The 21,198-nt window shown below is 43.1% G+C and overlaps 1 protein-coding gene across 1 annotated transcript in view; it reads left to right on the plus strand.

Moving 5' to 3' along the window:
- Window positions 1–21,198, plus strand: part of SLC25A43 (solute carrier family 25 member 43) — a 42,618-nt gene that overhangs the window by 1,343 nt on the left and 20,077 nt on the right. The window contains exons 2-3 of the mRNA XM_040265141.1: window positions 6,100–6,341; window positions 11,385–11,557. Coding sequence (XP_040121075.1) covers window positions 6,100–6,341; window positions 11,385–11,557 — 415 coding nt within the window. The remainder of the gene's footprint in view (window positions 1–6,099; window positions 6,342–11,384; window positions 11,558–21,198) is intronic.

Here is a 21,198-nt window from a genome sequence, read left to right on the forward strand (position 1 = left end):
GGAATAGCGTTGCCTCTCTTACTCTGGGAAAGGAGGGTAGTGAGGTGGTGGGGAATCTCTGTCAAGGCTCTCTTTCCTCCCCAGCCCCCTTGCTCTCAGCAACATCTGGCCTGCAGTCTGTAAACATTTCTCCTCTGAGTTTTAATGACTCAATTTCTCCCCACTTTACTGTATTGTCCACAAAGTATGGAACTCCTCCTTTGGAATGTGTACCAAGGAGAGGGAAGCAGAACTTCAAAGGCTGGTTTAAGTACTGTGGCTTTGCTGCTAACCCTCTCCAATATATACAGACATCCCTCCATATCAGGGAGGGGATTGGTTTCAGGACAACCTCCACCTCCACCCCCAACCCGCCCCAGTTGCTCAAGTCTCTTCTATGAAATGGAGTAGTATTTGCATGTAACCTGCACAATCCTCCTGGATACCTTAAATCATCTCTAGGTTGGTTATACTACTTGATATAATGGAAATGGTTGTAAATATAATGTGAATGCTATGTAAATTGTTGCTACTGTGCAGCAACTTCAAGGTTTGCTTTTTTGGAACTTCATGGAATTTTTTTCTGAATATTTTCAACCTGCAGTTAGTTCTGGAACCTATGGATACAGAGGGATGACTGTATATCATTGGATTTTTAAGATTTTGAGATATCATTGACATGAAAAATTATCTATGTTTAAGGTGTACAAGTTGATGCTTTGATATATGTATACATTGTGAAATAATTGCCACAATCAAGCTAATTAACATTCATTACCTCTACCTAGTTACCATTTCGTGTGTGTATGTATGCGTGTGAAAATCGTTGGATACTTACAACACCTGTCTCCTTCCCTGTACCATCCACAGGACAGGAAGTATGCCCACTTTACAGATGCACTGTTGGGCTCAGGTTGGCCACACCACTCATCAGTGACAGAGCTGAACTCCACCACCTGGCCTTCCGACTCTAATACCCATGCCCTATTACTTCATACTGCCTTTCTGTCTACATTCATTAAGTGCCCACTGTATGCATGATGCTGGGGACAACGCAAGGATGAAAGGGGCATGGTCCCTGTGTCCCGGAGCTTCCAGAGCAATAGAATAAAACTAGTGTGTCCATAGCATGTGACTGCCAAGGATAGAGTGCTATAGAAATTCACATTTCTGATGAGGGAAGAGATGTGAAGATGTCGCAGCGGAGAAAAACCATCCAAGTTTGGTCTTGGGAAAATGAGTAGTTTTCTGGCAAAGATGGGGAGAAAGATATTGCAGGTAATGCCATAAGCAAAGGCACAGCAGTGGGAAGGCATGTGGCATGACTGGAGCATAAGGTGTGCCTCTGTCTGTAATGGAAAATACAGCCAGAAAAGCAGGTTGGAATGAGATCTTGGAGGGGCAGATTAGGGAGTTTGGGCTTCACTTGGAATGCAAGGGTAACTGTGGGGGATTTTTGATGGGGGAGTGCTGTGATTAAAGCAATTCAACAGGAATTGTCACCTGGTAGCTGCAGAGGATATCTAAAGAGGAAGAAGGCTGGGGGCAGCAGGACCAGTTAGGAACCAGTTGCACTAGTCCATGTGGTGGCTGAGAGCATCTGAAATGGGCTGATGACAGTGGGAATGGAGAAAAGGAGATGTGTGAGAGAGGAAGAACACATAGCTACTCAGGCTTGGTTTGCTAATAATGTTTTCCTGAAAGGTTAGTTTCTTTCTGAAAATTAAAAGGAAATATTTCAGTGATAGGCAGCAAAGTGGTTGATCAATCATGATGCCAGGCTTCCTACATTAAGACAATACCTTGGATCCATCATTATACTGAATTTGCAGAACAGTTAGTTGTGGGTAATGGTACAGCCTGTGATTGTGGGTTTGAATAAAAAAGCATAAACATACAGAATTTTCAGAAAATGCAGTGGTTCAGGGCTTCCCTGGTGGCTCAGTTGTAAAGAATCCACTAATGCAGGAGACACAGGTTTGATCCCTAGTCCAGGAAGGTCCCACATGCCACAAGTATTGAACCTGTGCTCTAGAGCCTGGGAGTTCTAGAGCCTGTGCTCTGCAATGAGAAGCTACCAAAATGAGAAGCCCATGCACCACAGCTAGAGAGTAGCCCCCCCTCCCTGCAACTCAGGAAAAGCCCATGCAGCAACAAAGACCCAACACAGACAAAAATAAATAAAAAATTAAAAAAAGAAAATGCAGTAGTTCAGTGACTTGCTCACAAACACAATTAATGGCAGAGCTGGAGCTTGCTTAGTCCAGTGCTCAGCTTAACGTACTGATGATGACATATCTCCTTACCTGGATTTACAATGAAAAGAATCCACTCAGTAGAGTCTGGGAGGAGCTAGGTCCTTGTACTAAACAAATAAAATCTAACACAATTGGTGGCTATCAGATGTAGACCCTCACCCAACTTTATGCTACAACTGTTTGTCTAGCTGTATAAGCATCGTTTTGGGTCCCTGAAACTCTGAAATTGTTCACCACCACCACCATTTCCTTATTGTGTAACCAATTCACGAGCTTGTGTTGGGCTGCCAACTTGTGTTAGGTTGAAGTATTGGCAGTTCTAACTACATACATCAAGGGTGTGTGTAATCTCCGTGTGCCTGAAATGAAGGGGTTACTGCCGTGCATCAGCTTATCCAGTCTTGCTGGAAAAGCTTCTGTGCAGTGTGTGGGAGTGCAAGGAAGAGCAGAAAGGGGAACACTGCTGCCCCAGCCAATCAGACAAGCACTTAAGATGTGGGGACTCAGATGACGTCATTGATGGCCTATCAGGGTTGCCCTGCTTTGACTCTGTAAGAGGAACGATTTGTAGTCTTCACCTCTGTATAGTAAGAGTCTGAGAAAAAGGGCTTTCCTTGGTTCTTCTTTTCGATTTTGTATAGTTGTCAGCAAAACCCTCTTTATAAAGCAAACTTATAGAAGACAGGGTTCTTCCTAGTTCATCAAGTCATTCAGAGACCCTAATTTCTCTCGGGCCGCCCTTATCAGACGTCTCTCTGGCAGGTCCGTTGAACTCTCATGATCTTATGCTGAAAGCTCACACAGTGTATATATTCAGTGACTGGGGAATGAATGCATGCACGAGTGCCCTGGGATGGCGAATAAGGGGGAGGCAATGAGAATGAATGGTATTTCTTCAAACTCCTCCTCCTTCTAGATTATTCCAGCATGCTGCAGACCACCCCTCTAGCCAAGCATCTCCACTTCCTCTGTCTCCCCTCCCTCTGCTAAGGTTCCCCTCCCACTCGACTGGCCAGGGGAGAGAGGAGGGAGGAAGGACTCAAGAAGGGTGCAGGCAGTGAAACCAAGGCAAACGGCCCACTAGGGAGAACCAGCTTGGTTTACCCGTATCTTTAGAAGGTCGCGCTGTTTCACTCAAATGACTATTAAGTGAGGCTGACAAAATGAAGTCCAGACTTTCCTACAGCTTGAAGGAGATGTTTTTAATAGATAAGTGTTTACTTGAAAGCAAAGGAGCCAATCTAGAACTCTCAGTGGTTTCACCTGAACACTTATTCGTCAGTCAGGGGGCCCTGGCCTGCTGCCAAACTGAAAAAACAGGAAATACACATCTTCGCTGGAGCTTTGGAAGCCAAAGTATTCAGGATGCTCTCATTTTAAAAAAGATAAAATACTATTAGCTAGCTCTGTTCACCTTCCTTTTATTCAGATCCTTGTTATACCTCTCCCGCACCCCCTACCCACTCTCACAGAAAATCTTATTTTTCTGGTTTCCAAGCCCTCTTTTATTTTCTCCACATTTCCCAAGAATGAATAAAAATTCCTTTGCTTCCTGTCCCGCGAACGTGTACCATGTAAAAGTCCTCTTAGAACAATTTCTGCCAACGTAGGCTCTCATGACTGGGGATGTACTGCTTCCAGAAAGAGGAATTGTAACAGAGTGGCTTTCTAGTTTGCCAATAGAAAAGTCCACCCAAAACCATTTGGGACTTAATTGTGAAACTGCAGCGAAACACAAAGAATGGTCTAGCAAACACTCATATACCCACAGTGCAGAATTGACAGCATAAAAGAGAATTAGCTTAAAAGATACAAGAAATAAAAAAGATACTTGAAGTATCTTTTAAGCTAATGGTGACCCCCATGGACTGTAGCCCACCAGGCTCTTCTGTCCATGGGATTCTCCAGGCAAGAATACTGGGGTGGGTTGCCATTTCCTTCTCCAGGGTATCTTCCCGACCCAGGGTCTCCTGCATTAGGGGCAGACTCTTTACCAATTGAGCCACCAGGGAAGACCTAGTACAGGAAATAAAATATTACAGATAATGGTAAAGTCCCCTTCATTCTCTTTTTCAGTCCCATCTGCTCTCCACCTTCTTGGGGGTCTGTTTTATACTTTTTTTACATGTCTATATCTATCCATAATTACTTTACGATATGGTTTTGTAGATGTATTTCTTGATTTAAATGTAGTCAGCCCTCTGTATCTTCAGGTTCTGTATCCACTGATTCAACCAACCACAGGTTGGAAATACTGTATTCAGGGGAAAAAATTCCAGAAAGTTCCAAAAAGCAAAACTAGAATTTGCCATGCCCCAGCAACTTTTTACATAGCATTTACACTGTATTCAGTATTATAAGTAATCTAGAGATGATTTAAAGTATGCGTGTGTACCTGATAAGTTGCTTCAGTTGTGTCCAACTCTTTGTGACCCCATGGACTGTAGCCCGCCAGGCTCCTCTGTCCATGGGATTCTTCAGTCAAGGATACTGGAGTGGGTTGCCATTCCCTTCTCCAGGGTATCTTCCTGAACCAGAGATCAAACCTGGGTCTCCTGCATTGCAGGCAGAGTCTTTACCGTTTGAGCCAGTGGGGAAGCCCCTGACTTAAAGTATACTAGAGGGCAAATAATACACCGTTTTATATGAAGGACTTGAGCATCCACAGATGTTGGTATCTGTTGGGGTTTCTGAAACCTGTGAATACAGAGAAATGGCTGTAGATAGTTACCATACACTATAGGTCATTCTGCAACTTGCTTTTTTCACTTAACATTATGCTTTTATGATTTATCCATGTAAATACACAGTTCTAAGTGTATTCATTTATGGTATCATTATATGACTTCCACAATTTATCCATTCCTCTACCAATGGACTTTTAGATTATTCAATTTCACTTACAAACAATGTGTTAATAATAAGTGTCCCCAGGCAGGGGTTGAACCTGCACCCCCTGCATTGGAAGCTCAGAATCTTAACCACTGGACCACCAGGGAAGTCCCTTGAGTTTTTAAAATATATTGGTTTAATAATTGTAAGAGAAGATGCATGACCCCACCAACTGTCAGAGAAATAACAAATAAAAATAGTAACAAGATACCATTTCTCACCCAACAGACTGGCAAAGATGAAAAAGTCTGATAACACCAAGTGATGGTGAGAAAGTATGGAAACAGGAATGCTCACCCACTGCTGGGAGAGGTGTACATTGGCAGGTCACTTTGCAGTTTCTAGTAAAATTGGAAGAAAGCCTACTTTCATCCCAGCAATTCCATTTCTCAGTGCATATCCTAGAGAAACTCTTGTATATATGAAGACACAAGATGTACTTGGAGACTCCTTCCTGCAGTCAGATGGGGAGTGTGTGGGACTGTCTTCCTGTCAGCTGGGTGAGAAATGGTATTTTGTTACTGTTACCTGAGGCAGCCAAAAACAAAAAACCTCAATTACTGGGAATGCTTAAAGTCATTGTTTCAAGCAATTTTATTGAAGTTGCAACCAAATCAAAGGAGCACATTCCAGTTCAGTATTTATCGAGTACTTCTGTTCATTTACACCCCACAGGCAAGCCAGGGTTGACAGTTATGCAAATAAAAGGGGAAAATGCTTAAGATGAAGTGAATGGACTTAGGGTTAGATGTAAATAAGAAGGTTAGATATCTCTTCCTTAGAGCTAAGTAGAATTACATAAATAGAGTAGAATTGAATGTGTTACTCATTTATCTTAATACATTAGTATAGTAATTTTTGCTTCATAAAGCATTTCCAAACGTGGGGAAATGTTGCAATCAGTAGCGTTGAACACTCCAAAACAATCCATAGCTGATTCCCTTGGGCCTTTCTCCCTGTTTTCTCCCAGGTTTGTCGTGCTGTTCACGGATGACCTGGGCCATATTTCCCAGTGGAGCTCCATCATGGCTGGGAGTCTCGCAGGGATGGTTTCCACCATTGTGACATATCCTACAGACCTCATCAAAACCCGGTTAATTGTGCAGAACATGCTGGAACCATCCTACAGGGGGATCCTCCATGCATTTTCTACTATTTATCAACAGGAAGGATTCCTGGCCCTTTATCGAGGGGTTTCCCTTACTGTTTTAGGTAAGATGGAACTTGTCACCTTGTCCAAGAAAAGGCTGTGTTCTTGGATCTATACAAATGATTTTTATATCTTTGTTGGTAACCAGTGAAATCTACTTTACTGAGTTCAAGGGATATATATGAATGTATTGAATATCTTTGTAACCCATTAAATTCATTTAACTGAGTTCAAGGTCCGTTCAGTTCAGTTCAGTCATTCAGTCATGTTCAACTCTTTGCGACCCCATGGACTGCAGCATGCCAGGCCTCCCTGTCTATCACCAACTCCCTGAGTCTATTCAAACTCATGTCCATTGAGCCGGTGATGCCATCCAACCATCTCATCCTCTGTCATCCCCTTTTCCTCCCGCCTTCAATATTTCCCAGCATCAGAGTCTTTTCCAATGAGTCAGTTCTTCACATCAGATGGCCAAAGTATTGGAGTTTCAGCTTCAACATCAGTCCTTCCAATGAATATTCAGGGTTGATTTCCATTAGGATGGACTGGTTGGATCTCCTTGCAGTCCAAAGGACTCTCAAGAGTCTTCTCCAACACCACAGTTCAAAAGCATCAATTCTTCAGTGTTCAGCTTTCTTTATAGTACAACTCTCACATCCATCCATGACTACTGGAAAAAACCATAGCTTTGACTAGATGGACCTTTGTCTGCAAAGTAACGTCTCTGCTGTTTAATATGCTGTCTAAGTTGGTCATAATTTTTTTCCAAGGAGCAAGTATCTTTTAATTTCATGGCTGCAGTCACCATCTGCAGTGATTCTGGAGTCCAAAAAAATAAAGTCTGTCACTGATTCCCCATCTATTTGCCACGAAGTGATGGGACCAGATGCCATGATCTTAGTTTTCTGGATGTTGAGCTTTAAGCCAATTTTTTTACTCTCCTCTTTCACTTTCATCAAGAGGCTCTTTAGTTCTTCTTCACTTTCTGTCTTAAGGTTGGTATCATCTGCATATCTGAGGTTACTGATATTTCTCCTGGAAATCTTGATTCCAGCTTGTGCTTCATCCAGCCCAGAGTTTCTCATGATGTACTCTGCATATAAGTTAAATAAGCAGGGTGACAATATACAGCCTTGACATACTCCTTTTCCTATTTGGAACCAGTCTGTTGTTCCAGGTCCAGTTCTAACAGTTGCTTCCTGACCTGCATACAGATTTCTGAAGAGGCAGGTCAGGTGGTCTGGTATTCCCATCTCTTTCAGAATTTTCCACAGTTTATTGTGATCCACACAGTCAAAGGCTTTGGCATAGTCAATAAAGCAGAAATAGATGTTGTTCTGGGACTCACTTGCTTTTTCCATAATCCAATTGTTGGCAATTTGATCTCTGGTTCCTCTACCTTTTCTAAAACCAGCTTCAACATCTGGAAGTTCAGGGTTCACGTACTGTTGAAGCCTGGCTTGGAGAATTTTGAGCATTACTTTACTAGCGTGTGAGATGAGTGCAATTGTGTGGTAGTTTGAGCATTCTTTGGTATTGCCTTTCTTAGGGATTGGAATGAAAAACTGACCTGTACCAGTCCTGTGGCCACTGCTGCATTTCCCAAATTTGCTGGCATATTGAGTGCAGCACTTTGACAGCATCATCTTTTAGGATTTGAAATAGCTCAACCGGAATTCTATCACCTCCACTAGCTTTGTTTGTAGTGATGCTTCCTAAGGCCCGCTTGACCTCACATTCCAGGATGTCTGGCTCTAGGTGAGTGATCACACCATTGTAATTATCTGGGTCATAAAGATCTTTTTTGTATAGTTCTTCTGTGTATTCTTGCCACCTCTTCTTAATATCTTCTGCTTCAAAAATGACAGAATGATCTGAGTTCAAGGTCATATGGATTCAATATAGAGTTGATTAGCTTTGTTCTATTCCATAGCCATACACTGCACTCCTAACTTTGGCCTGGGAGGGAGCAGGACAGCCTGCAGGTGGCTCAGCACAAGTTGACAGGCAAACAGTCCCACACACTCCCCATATGACTGCAGGAAGGAGTCTCCGAGTACATCCATACATGTATGAGCACAACCAAGGTAGCAACTGTAGCTTCTGTGATCTTTGGAACCTTTGCCAGGGCTACACCTGCACAAGTCACCAGGACCCCCAATTGCCAATCCAGTAGACTTTTGCCTTTTATCTGACCTTTGTTGCAGTATTTGATGAGATCCACCACCCTTTATTCTAGAAACCTGTCTTCCAGGATCCCACTGTCTCTAGATGTCTTTTCCCACCTCTCTTTGGCTCTTTCTTGAGTGGCTCATCTGATGCTGCCAGCCCTCTACCTGTCGCTATTCCCCGGTTCCTTTCTGAGTTTTCTTCTCACTCTTCATTCCCTCCCTGGGTGGCCTCATCTAAGTTAGTGGCTTAAACAAACATTGTTATACTCTAATGACTCCCAATCTCACCTCTATAATAACAATGACTAATATCTATTGCTCTTTATTATGTGCCAGGCACTGTCCTAAACGTTTTGCACACAGCTCCTCATTTAAGCCACATTTTACCGGTGAAATAGATGCTTGCCACATTTTACCGGTGAAATAGATGCTTAGGGAAGCTAAGCAAGTTGCCCAAGACCACATAGATAGAAAGCAGAAGATCTAGCAATACAACCCCAGAGCCATCTCTCTTAGCCACTGACTACCAGTGGTAGTATGAATGCCTGCAATTGGACACCCCCACCTGATGTTCCCTTGATACATCAGTCAGGACTAAACCTGATGTCCTCATTAGTTGCATGCCTGCTCCCTTCCTGTGTCCCTGTGAACAAGACTGCCTTTCTTTCACCCAGTGGCATAAGCCAGAAGAAACTGATAATCTCCTCAACTTTGACTCCTCCTCTCACTCCATGCCCACTTCAGCCCCAAGTGCTGTCAATTTCACCTTTTTAAACTCTCAAGCCTGCCCCTTCTCCATCCGCATCTTCTCTGCCCCAGGTCATGCTCTCATCTTTCCTGCAAACACGAGAGGCTCCTACCTAGTCCCAGTCCTGGGTCTTCCTGCCCTGGTCCACCCTGTACCTTGCTGCCAGGGGTGTGGTGAGCTTTCTAAGTGCAAGTTAATCATTTCATCAACCTCTTCCCACTGCCCTCCTTAAAAGCCTTCGCTGACTCCTGTGAGCTACAGGGAAAAACCCAGATCCTTCTGGCATACTAGCGCCTTCAGACCTGGCCCTGCCAGCCAGTCCCTACCTCATCTCCTACCATGCCCTACCTGCACTCCTGTTTTGGCCATCCAGAAATACTGGCATTTCTTGGAAATACCTCTCTCTGTATATGCTGTTCCGTCTGCTTGCTCTGTCAGTGTCTGATGAACTCCTGCTCATTCCTGAAGACCCAGTTGAAAAGTTCTCTCTTCTGTGAAGTCCTTCTTGATTCCCTCAGGCAAAATGGATCCCTCTGATCCTTGTGTACCTACATCACTTTGTATAGCCCTCCTAGCCCCACTACTATGACTCGTTATCTGTCTGTCTCTCCCACTAGATGGTGAGTATCTCCAGGAATTAGCCTGCTCACTCCTCTTTGTATTCCTGGCACCTGGCAAAGGGCCCATCACATAGCATTAGCTCCACAAATGTTTTCTGAATGAAAATATAGTGTTGGTATGTCATTTTTGTTTTTATTAAATAAATACATTTTTCTAAAGATGAGCAACCCAACTAGTGTTAGGCCCTCTTTTAAATCTCATCTTAAGGGAGAAATTTAGTCCCTGTGTAAACTTCAGATTGGTCCAAAATTTTCTGGAAGCTTCAAAGTGCCAACTACTGCACTACTTGCTCACCATCTTTTCCTAGAAAGGTGAGGCTGCTGGGTGGGAGGGGAGTTTGGTGGAGAATGGATACATGTATATGTATGGTTGAGTCCCTTCACTGATCACCTGAAATTACCACATCGTTAATCAGCTATACCCCAATACAAAATAAAAAGTTAAAAAGGAAAGATAACTAATAAGGACCTACTGGATAGCACAGGGAACTCTCCTCAGTACTCTGTAATGTCCTATATGGAAAAAGAGTCTAAAGAAGAGTGAACATATGTATATGTATAACTGATTTACTTTGCTGTATGGCAGAAGCTAACACAACATTGTAAATCAACTCTACTCCAATATAAAATTTTTCAATAAAAAGAAAGGTGAGACTGCCACACAGTGCAGGGTGCCCACTGGGCCCTGATATGGCCACGTCATTCCCAGAAGCAAGGTCAAGTAACCTCCCTCCCTCACCACTATGATCTCACTCTTCAGTTTTCACAGAATGTTATACCTTCTCAGCTGGAGATCAGTATCCCCTAAACTCCAAAGCTTGATTAAGTACCTCCCACTAACTTTTTATTTAGGAGTGATTTTTTCCCCCAACACTCTATTTTTTTTATTTCAAACACCCTAAAATGTTAAGAGAATTGGAAATACTCTGGATAAACAAGGTCCTACTGTATAGCACAGGAAACTCTATTTAATATCCTATAATAAATGATAACAGAAATAAATATGAAAAAGACTATATAACTGAATCACTTTGCTGTACATCACTTTACTCTGCTGAAGCTAACACAACATTATAAATCAACTATACATAAATAAATTTTTTAAAAAGAATTGGAAATACCCATATACCCAGCATATACCAGGTCCTTCAGTGAATGTTTTGGTTTATCATTTATCTGTCCATCCCTCTAGCCATTCATCAGTCATGTATTTTTTGATGATTTTCATGTAAATTGCAAACATTGATACACTTCACCCCTCAACCTTTCAGCATGCATATTATTAACTAGAGTTCGATATTTGTTTATGATTCTTTTAAAAGTGAATTGGACATAGAATACACAAACCTGCAGGGAATCATTCGATGCATTGTGATCAATGACACAAACCCGATCAAAATATGCCACGTTACCATTACCCAAGAAAGTGCCTGCTGCTTCTGTTGGAGTGATTTTTCACAAGTGCAGAGCTGGTCCTGTTGCTTTCCCCAGGGTTCCCTACTGGCATTTATGTTCTCAAACCAGTGTCTCCTGAGCCATCACAGCCTCCCTGGCCTTGTTTTTCAGGTGCTCTCCCTTTCTCTGCTGGCTCCCTTCTAGTTTACATGAACCTGGAGAAAATCTGGAATGGACCGCGAGATCGGTTCTCTCTCCTCCAGAACTTTGCCAATGTCTGCCTGGCTGCTGCAGTGACCCAGACCCTCTCCTTCCCCTTTGACACGGTGAAGAGGAAGATGCAGGTGAGGACTTGTGTTTGGGCAGACCTTGCCTTGTTTGTGGGTGGGTAACAACAGCAAAGAACACAGAACCTGAGCGAGACTAGGATCCAAAATGCTCATGACTGCTCATACAAACCTTCTGCAAAGCCCCACTCCGCAGCACTTCTGCTGTAACTTCAGGGCAATGGGCATGGGCCCACGCCACCTCCCCATTCCCACCCTCTGCTCTGTTAGGTCTACAGAGAAGTGGACCTACAGGTGAGGTCCACTTTTCTTCCCTCACTTTATAGCTGCACTGCCTGTCACATCAAGGTGGCTTCCACAGTGAGCACAGGTCTCTCTGGCCTTAACAGCCTGTCCTTACTTCAGTGAAACAGCCTGGAAAGAACCAAACTAAGCCAGGAACTGTCACTAACAAGGGGCCAGTAGTCCCTGATTCCCCTGCTAAGGAAGTAACTGCATTTGAAATGAGTCAGTGTGTTGGTGGGCTTGGCCCTGCATTTTCCTAATTGTGACCTAGGAAAACTGTTTCTCTACAGACCACAGAGGCAAAAGCCTGATAGCCAAGGTCTTATAGTGAGGAACTGAGCCTAGAATCAGCCAATTCTGATCGAAGAAAAATCAGAATGGTCCAAGTAAGGATGAGGATTACAGGCAGGTTCACACAGTTGTGGGGTGAACTCAGAACCAAATGGGGCTTCGCATGTGCCCTGAACCATGCTCCTTCTCTGCTATCCTCCCCTCAGACTCCACATCAAAAGGCTTACCTGCCTTCCTGGACATTTCTGGGCAAATCTGGATTTATACAGTAGATGTATCCTGAAGAGCTGCTCAGATATTCATTTGGGGCCAGTTGAATCCAGTTTTAAATGATCAGCCCCAGCTGAGTTTGTTTTTCCTCATGTCTGTAACTTCTCCCTCTATTGTCTCAGTGGCCCCCAGCTTTCCCATGTGCCTTTTTTGGCTGAGCCAGGCCTCACTTTCCTCAGCACCAAAAAGCCTGCAATTATTTATCTCAACCTATAAAGAAAAGCTGCCTTCAGGACAACATACATCACAGTTACACCCAATTCTGCTGTTCCAGCCCATCAAACTTTTCATCTCTCTGGACTGTGTTCCTTTCCTGTCCTTTGTCCAAACAAATTTTTGAAATTGTCACATTATTGTAATTGTCATGTTGATGCAAGCTGAGAGCCTGCCTAATGTATGTTTATTGATAAAAACTGTTATCCCTCATTTTAAGAATAATACATACACTTCAAAATGGTTAAAATGGTCAAGTTTTCTGTTATGTGTGTTTTACCACAGTAAAAAAAAGGAATGCACATAGATTATAGAAAACTTGGGAAATACAGAAAAGCATGACAAAGAATTACCTATAAACCCAATAGCTATGCGTTATGTGATTAAGTTTTACTTCTGTGTGCTCATATGTATATGCAGATGTGTATGCATAAATATATATGTATATGGAAAGTTATTTTTTCATAAAATTGCATTTCTACTGTATGTAAAAATTATATAATAAATGAAAAATTATCTGCTTTTATCACTTATTATTGAATGGATATTGCCTCAGGCCATCAAGTATTAAGAACATCTCTTCTAATTATCCCATAATATTCTACCATTTGGATATGCCATAATTATTTTCCATTTTAATATTTTTTTTAACTAGAGGATAACTGCTTTACAATGTTGTGTTAGTTTCTGCTGTACAACATCGTGAATGAATCATAAATATATATATATTTGCGTATATATCTATCCCCTCCATCTTGAGCCTCCCCCGCGTCCTGCACCAGAGCGCCAGGCTGGGCTCCCTGTGTTACACAGCAGCTTCCCACTAGCTGGCTGTCTTCCACATGATAGTGTATATATGGCAGTGCCACTTTCTCAATTCGTCCCGCCCTCTCCTTCCCCTGCTGCGTCCACAAGTCTGCTCTCTACATCTGCATCTCTACTCCTTCCCTGCAGCTGGGTTCATCAGTGTCATCTTTCTAGATTCCGTATTTCCCTTTTTGACTTACTTCACTCTGTAGGACAGGCTCTAGGTTCATCCATCTCACTACCACTGACTCAAATTCATTCCTTTTACTTTTTATGACTGAGTAATATAATATTCCATTGTATATATATGTAGCACAACTTCTTTTGGTTGTGCCATAATTTAAAAACAAAAAAAACAGATTTATTCTCTCAAAGTTTTGAAGCCTAGAAGTTGACTACCAAGATGTTGGTAGGGCCATGCCCCTTTCGAAGGCTCTAGGAGAGGAATCTTCCTTGTCTCTCTCAGCTTCTGGTAGCCCTAAGTGTTCCTTGGTTTGTGGCAGTATAATTTCAATCTCTGCTTCCATTGTACCATAAATAACAATTTCTCCATGTTTAAATGTTTAGGCTGTTTCTAATTCTTCAGTACAATAATACTGCAGTGAAAGCCCTTGTATTTTTTTCACATCTATAATGACACTGTTTAGCTGTATTCCTAGAAATACAGGCCACAAAATAAAAATAAATCTAAGGTCTTCATGAAGTTTGCACCCCAGAAAGGCTGTTAGTTGACACCTGCAACAGCAGTGAGTAGAGTGGTTTCACTTTCTGAATCCTTGTGAACCTAATAGCTGAAAAATGTTGTCATGTTGCTTTAATTTGAATTTCACTGATTATAAGCAAATTGCATGCTTTTCATATATCAATTTGCCATTAGTATTTCTTTGTAAATTTTCCATCTGTACCCATTGCCTATTTTTCTAGATCATTTAGCTTTTTTTTTTTCCACTAATTGGTAAGAAGTCTTTATATGTTAAAGATATTAACCCTTTGTCATTTACTTCATCCATTTGACGTTTGGCTTCCAATGCTATTTATGCTGTTATTATACAGCATTTACAATTTTTATGCAATTATATTACATGTTACTATTCTGGGGTTTTTAACTTTGCTCTTCTGTGTAAAAGATCTACCCCATCCCACAATCATACAACTATTCACTGATATATTTCTTTAAATATTTTATTGTAATTGTTACACTTATCACTTTAATGTATTTAGAATTTACCTGTGGTGTGATGTAAGGTAATCACCTGACTTTATTTTTTTTTTCATTTTTTTTCACCTGACTTTAAAAACAAAAATAATTTACCAATTGTTTAAGCACCATTTTTGAAATAATCTCTTTTCTCACTACTTTGTTCTATGGCTTTTGGCCCATCCAATGGCACCCCACTCCAGGACTCTTGCCTGGGAAATCCCGTGGACAGAGGAGCCTTGTAAGCTACAGTCCATAGGGTCGCTAGAGTCAGACACGACTAAGCGACTTCACTTTCACTTTTCACTTTCATGCATTGGAGAAGGAAATGGCAACCCACTCCAGTGTTCTTGCCTGGAGAATCCCAGGGACAGAGGAGCCTGGTGGGCTTCTGTCTGTGGGGTCGCACAGAGTCGGACACGACTGAAGCGACGTAGCAGCAGCAGCAGATGTATATATGTCATAGGGTCTGTCTCAGGGCTGTGTGTCCTGAACTGTAGATTTGTCGGCCTGTCCTCATGCCAGTGCGACACTATTGCAATTCCTAAAGCTTTATAAGAGCCTTTAATGTCTGGCAAGGAATCTACCCCCTCAACACTCTTCAATCTTCCCTTGATTATTCTCAGTCATTTGTTGTTTCTGATGAACTTTAGTACTACCTTGTGATTATGACTGGACTTATGTTAAACTTATATACTTGGAATAATTTACATAAAATATTCTGTCTTTATTGAGGAATACAGTATATCTCCCCTTTAGTTTCAGTCTTTTTTTTTTTAACACTGAACCATATGACACTGCCAACAGCCTTTTTTTGACATACCCATAGCGCAACTTCATATGGTCAATTCTTAGAAAAGTTGATTTCTTCATATGATAATTATTCAGTTCAGTCTCTCAGTTGTGTCTGACTCTTTGCAACCCCATGAACAGCAGCACACCAGGCTTCCCTGTCCATCACCAGCTCCTGGAGCTTGCTCAAACTCATGTCCTTGAGTCAGTGATGCCATCCAACATCTCATCCTCTGTTCCCTTCTCCTCCTGCCTTCAATCTTTCCCAGCATCGGGGTCTTTTCCAATGAGTCTGTTCTTCACATCAGGTGGCCAAAGTATGGTCTTTCTAAAAAAGATAGCTTCTTTAAAAAATCCAGAGTGAAGTTGAGTGGGAAAGAAGTATGATATACTACAAGCTTTTTATTCATTTTTTAATATCCTGGCCCTCAGAATTTCTTTTCCTGTAAGGAGTGAAAATGGGCTCTCGCTGGTTGGCCATCAAAAGATGGATGAGACTAAGGCTGCTTATATCACTGGCTTCCATGCTTTGAGGATCACTTTTTGAAACAGTAAAGCCAGAGGCATCTACCCAGCAGTTTCTGGAACCTCTTACAATTTAGTGTTCCTTATGCAGAGTTCAAGGTTTCATGACCTCACTTCCTCCCTAGAGCAAGCCTTCCCAAACCCAGGACCTAGAGGTTAGGATATGTGTGCTCAGTCACTCAGTTGTGTCTGATTCTTTGAGCCCTCCAGGCTCCTCTGTCCATGGAATTATCCAGGCAAGAATACTAGAGTGGGGTGCCATTCCCTTCTCCAGGAGATCTTCCTGACCCAGGGGTTGAACCCACGTCTCTTGTGTCTCCTGCATTGCCATGCAGATTCTTTACCACTAGTACCACCTGGGAAGCCCAGGGTTTGGGGCAGTCAGTGAAAAAGGGTTAGATTCTAGGACCAACTCCAGTGCGTGGGTTTTTCCCCCGCATACCAAGCAAGTCTCCAGTGGCACATGGGAGTCCTACAATTCCACTCAGTTCAGACACTCTCAGAGACAGCATCAGATTCCTTGGGTTAAGGGCTCAGTCCCACCAGACTGCCCCCTACTTCAGATGCCGATCTCAAGTCTAGGTTGCCACCTGAGCTTCTGAAGTATAAATTAGAGGTTCACACAGCCTTGAATCTGATTAACTTGCTAGAGTGTCTCACAGAACTCAGGAAACTAGTTTGTTCACTGGATTACTGGCAACCGGACTCCATCCATTTTGACACTTTCCAAAAGTCACTGTATTAACATAAACTCAGGTGTGACTGAAAGGGGTTTGTTATGAATACCAAGGCACCTTTATTGCTCTCATCACTTAGGAAATGTCAAGTTAATATTATAGGAGCTCTGTGCCAGAAATGGGGACGAGGATCAAGTATACATTTATTATAAATCACAGTATTGCAAAGGGTTTCAGATGAAATTCAATCAATAGAGGTTTCAATCTTCTCTGTAAACTTTTAGCATTCCTTTCTTTACCCAAGAGCTAGAACAGTGACCTCTTATGGGGAAATCTAGCCACTACCACCATTCTACTCTAGAATATATATTTACCACAACAATTTACTATATAGTGGAAATGGGTTGTTGTCATTTAGTCCCTAAGTCATGTCTGACTCTTTGTGACCCCATGTACTGTAGCCCGCCAGGCTCCTCTGTCCATGGGATTTTACAGGCAAGAAGTGGTTTGCCATTTCCTTCTCCAGGGGATCTTCCCAACCCAGGGATTGAACCGTCATGTCCTGTATTGTCAGGTGGATTCTTTTCCATGAGCCACCAGGGAAGCCCAGAACTGGGTATTTGGAGGAAAATTTGATCATCTTTTCCCTTCAATAGAAACCTTCTTCATAATGCATACACAGAGCTCCAACAAGAAGCTTTAAAATAGTGCAAAGTCATGATGGTTGTAAGAAAAAAATTCAAAGAGGCAATTACTTGGTTTTTATAAAATATGATTAACGTCCAGTTATGGATGACAACATAAATGTCATCCAAAGATTCAGGAAGTGAATTCTTAGGGTTGCAGTCAAAATGTTATTTTACAGCAGTTAATAAGCAATAATGGGGCTTCCCTGACTGCCTGCAGTGCAGGAGACACGGATTCAATTCCTGGATCTGGAAGTTCCCCTGGAGAAGGAAGTGATAACCCACTCTAGTATTCTTGCCTGGGAAATCCCATGGACAGGGGAGCCTGGTGGGCTACAGTCCATGGAATTTTAAGAGTCTGACATGACTTAGCGACTAACCAACAATAACAATAAACAATAGTACCCTGTCCAACCTACATTATTTTTAAAATTATTTATTTTAATTGGAAGCTAATTACTTTACAATATTTTAGTGGTTTCTGCCATACATTGACATGAATCAGCCATGGGTGTACATGTGTCCCCCATCCTGAACCCCCCTCCCACCTCCCCCCCAATCCCATCCCTCAGGGTCCTCCCAGTGCACCGGCCCTGAGCGCCCTGTCTCATGCATTGAACATGGACTGGTAATCTAGTTCATATATGGTAATATACATGTTATTATTTTCAATGCTATTCTCTCAAATCATCCCACCCTCGCATTCTCTCACACAATCCATTCTGTTCTTTATATCTCTGTCTCTTTTGCTGTCTCGTGTATAGAGTCATCATTACCATCTTTCTAAATTCCATATATGACAACCTACTTAAAAAAAAATTAACCTCCTGAGGCAGAACCGCAGGCTGCTTTTAAATGCAAATATGCATTGCTTTCTCTGGCCATTAGATGTCGCTGCAGTAACGGCGCGTATCTGAGCACTACCTGAGGGTATGGAAGCCTTGCAGCTGGTGATCATTATCCAGTTTACAACCTCCTGATACTAGCTCAAAATACATCTTCAGTTTGAAGGATAAAGAACCTAGAAACAACAGGCTAGCACTAAATTCTATTGCGGTTGTTTGTTCCTGCAAAGTACTCAATCCAACTTCTCCAAGAAGAGAGAGTGTTCCTCAGTCTCCCTCCACCTCCCCCTGGGGAGCAGGCAAGGTTTGCCAGCTGAATGTATAAGGAGAGAGCTTTGCAGGGCAGCCAGGCTCCTCTGACCTGAGCACACTTAATGGTAACATTTCCATTCCATTGGCTTTCCTCCTTACACTTGTCCATCAGGAAGCAAATCAACATCAGGTGTGCATTAGATAACCAGCTGGATAGGAAATTTCCTCACCCCCACACTGACTGGCCACTTTGTCTGAAGGTCTCGTTCTTCTAATATATATGCTTTATCCAGACACACACATACACAATCTGTCCATTTAACACCACTTCGGGTTGGAACTCTTTTGAGCACTAATGGCAGTAATCAGAAGTCTTGTTTAACCAGCTGAGCCCTTCCTTCACCGTGCTTACACTCATTTTATTCCTTTTTCTTTCTCTTACCCTGGCTCCTGGCTGGCATGCTAGAGACTGGAGAGGTAAATAAAATTATGCATGTGCATGTTCTGATGGGATGGCTGCTGGTGGGAAGGGGGTGAGTCAGCCCTGTGCACACATATGATGAGGTGCCCCCCACCTCGTATGCCCTCGTGGCCCCCAAGACCACCATGCCTGAAATGCCCTTGGCCACACTTCAGCACATTTCAACTCAAGCTCTTCCAGGTACACCCAGCCTTGCCACCTTTGTCTCTCCCACACCTAACGCAGAGCTTGGGACTGAAGAGGCTGGCAGCACTTAGTGTATTGAAAGAACAAGTAGAAGGGAAACAAGTAGATGGAGATTGATTTGCCTCCATGAGGACCAGGGAGTCCTGAGCAAATGGTTCTCTGAACAGTTCATGTGGAAAAAAAGAGAGAGAGAAGCTGCCGGGAAAAGGTAGGGAGCAGCTGAGAAGGTGGAGCTTTGGAACACGGTGGGCCTTCTGAGAGGATCAGGAGGAAGGCGTCAGCCACAAGCTGGGTCCCCCACAATTCTGCCTGACCTCCCCCCCTCCCTGCAGCCCATATTAGGTGTCTCCGTTTCATCAAACATAAAACCAAGTGTTAGCCTGTCACTTTCTACACAGGGGACTTTGACCTCATCAGGGCTCACAAGGCAAGCAGGATTAGGCCCGGTCAGCATTTGAACTAAAAGCACATAAGATGAAGGACAAAGGTGGTATCCAAGTGGCACAGCTGACTGAGCAGAATATGCACAGTCTCTGGGTCAAGAGAGTCCCCAGCTGTTCAAACCGAGATGCTGAACTGGGCACAGAACTTCATCCATTCCCTCCAGGGTGCCTCTCCCCTCTCTGGGTTCCTCATGTTCATAACCCACATCCTCAGCCCTGAGCCATATTTCCCCAGCCCTGCTCCCGCACTTCTCATTGCTTGCTGGACACTGCCATTTGGCCACCACCTCTCCAGGGTCACCTTGAAGTATGTATCAAACTGACCTCTCCCTCCCCTGAAACTGTCTTCCCAGGGTTCTCCATTTCAGTGTGGTCATTCCCCTCATACCCAGGCTGCAGACCCAAAAGTTGTCTCTCTTCCCCCTCCCCCAGTCAGCCTTGAACCCAGTTGGGTCTTCATTCCTAACACTCCCATGTTGGTCTTTGTCACTGTCCCTTCCCTCCTTTAGGACCTTATCAGCTCACACGTCGACTACTGCAATTGATCTCAGGATTCATTCTAAAAATGATCATAAGCATTAGGCACTGATGTACCAACCAGGCACTGTGCTACATGCTGTATGCTCATTATCTCATTTTAATCCTGGCAACAGAGCTGCCAGATTGGTACTGTTCTTATCAAGCCCATTTTACAGAGGAGAAAAGTGAGGCACTAAGAGGTTCCATAGCCCGCCCAAGTCCACACACTCAGGAACTGAGTAACTTGCATCACCAGGGTCAATATTCATTTCTGCCTCCTCCAGCCCAGCCTATGGGCTTCTGAATTTTCTTAAGAGCTGCCTGTGTCTGTCCTTTATTACCCTGAGAGAATAAAGGCTGGGCCCCTTGGCCCAGCAGGCTGTCCTTACCAACTTTGCCACCCTCGTTGCACCGAGGCCCCCTCTATCAGGAGTTGCACAATCAGATGCTGGCAGGAACTTGGAAGTAATGGAAAAAAGAGAAAGTAGGGAAACCCGGATAATATAACTAACACCTCCAAAAGAATAAGCTTGCAAATGCACTCTGAGCCATCCTGGCTTTCAGAAGCATTCTGGAGAGCTAACTGCACTGTGCTTACAAAATGTGATCAGCATCTAAATATGAATCACAGCATGAAACAAAGTGGCCAGGGGAGGCTGCAGTGAGTTCCCCTTCTCCAAACGGTAGATGCCTTTTAGAAATGTGGGCCTGTTTTTCAAGGGAGCCTAAAATCCAGATTTTCCTGTGAGATCCCCCAATCTTTCAACGTTGCCAAATACAAGTTGTTAGATTTTGCCTGAGCTAAACAAAACAGGACTTTTTTTTTAACCTCTGCCTGTTCCAGCCTCCAGTTCAATCAAAATTGTCTCCTTAGCCCCTCTCCTCCATCCTCCTGAAGAATTTCACATTCCTGTCACCTCTGCCTGGAGCATCCACATCCATCTCACCTGAGATGTGCCTCATGGTGGCTGGCTCTTATCAAGTTGTTGTTTAGCTAATTCATGTCCAACTCTTTTGTGACCCTATGGGCTGTAGCCCACCAGGTTCTTCTGTCCTTGGGATTTTCCAGGCAAGAATACTAGAGTGGGTTGCCATTTCCTACTCCAGGTGATATTCCCAACCCAGGGATCAGACTTGCATCTCCTGCATTGGCAGGCGGATTCTTTACTGCTGAGTCACCTGGGAAGCGCTCTTTTGACTTACAACAGCACATATCTGTTGATCTCAT

Source organism: Oryx dammah, unplaced genomic scaffold, assembly GCF_014754425.2.
Source record: "Oryx dammah isolate SB20612 unplaced genomic scaffold, SCBI_Odam_1.1 HiC_scaffold_23, whole genome shotgun sequence".
Taxonomy (NCBI): domain Eukaryota; kingdom Metazoa; phylum Chordata; class Mammalia; order Artiodactyla; family Bovidae; genus Oryx; species Oryx dammah.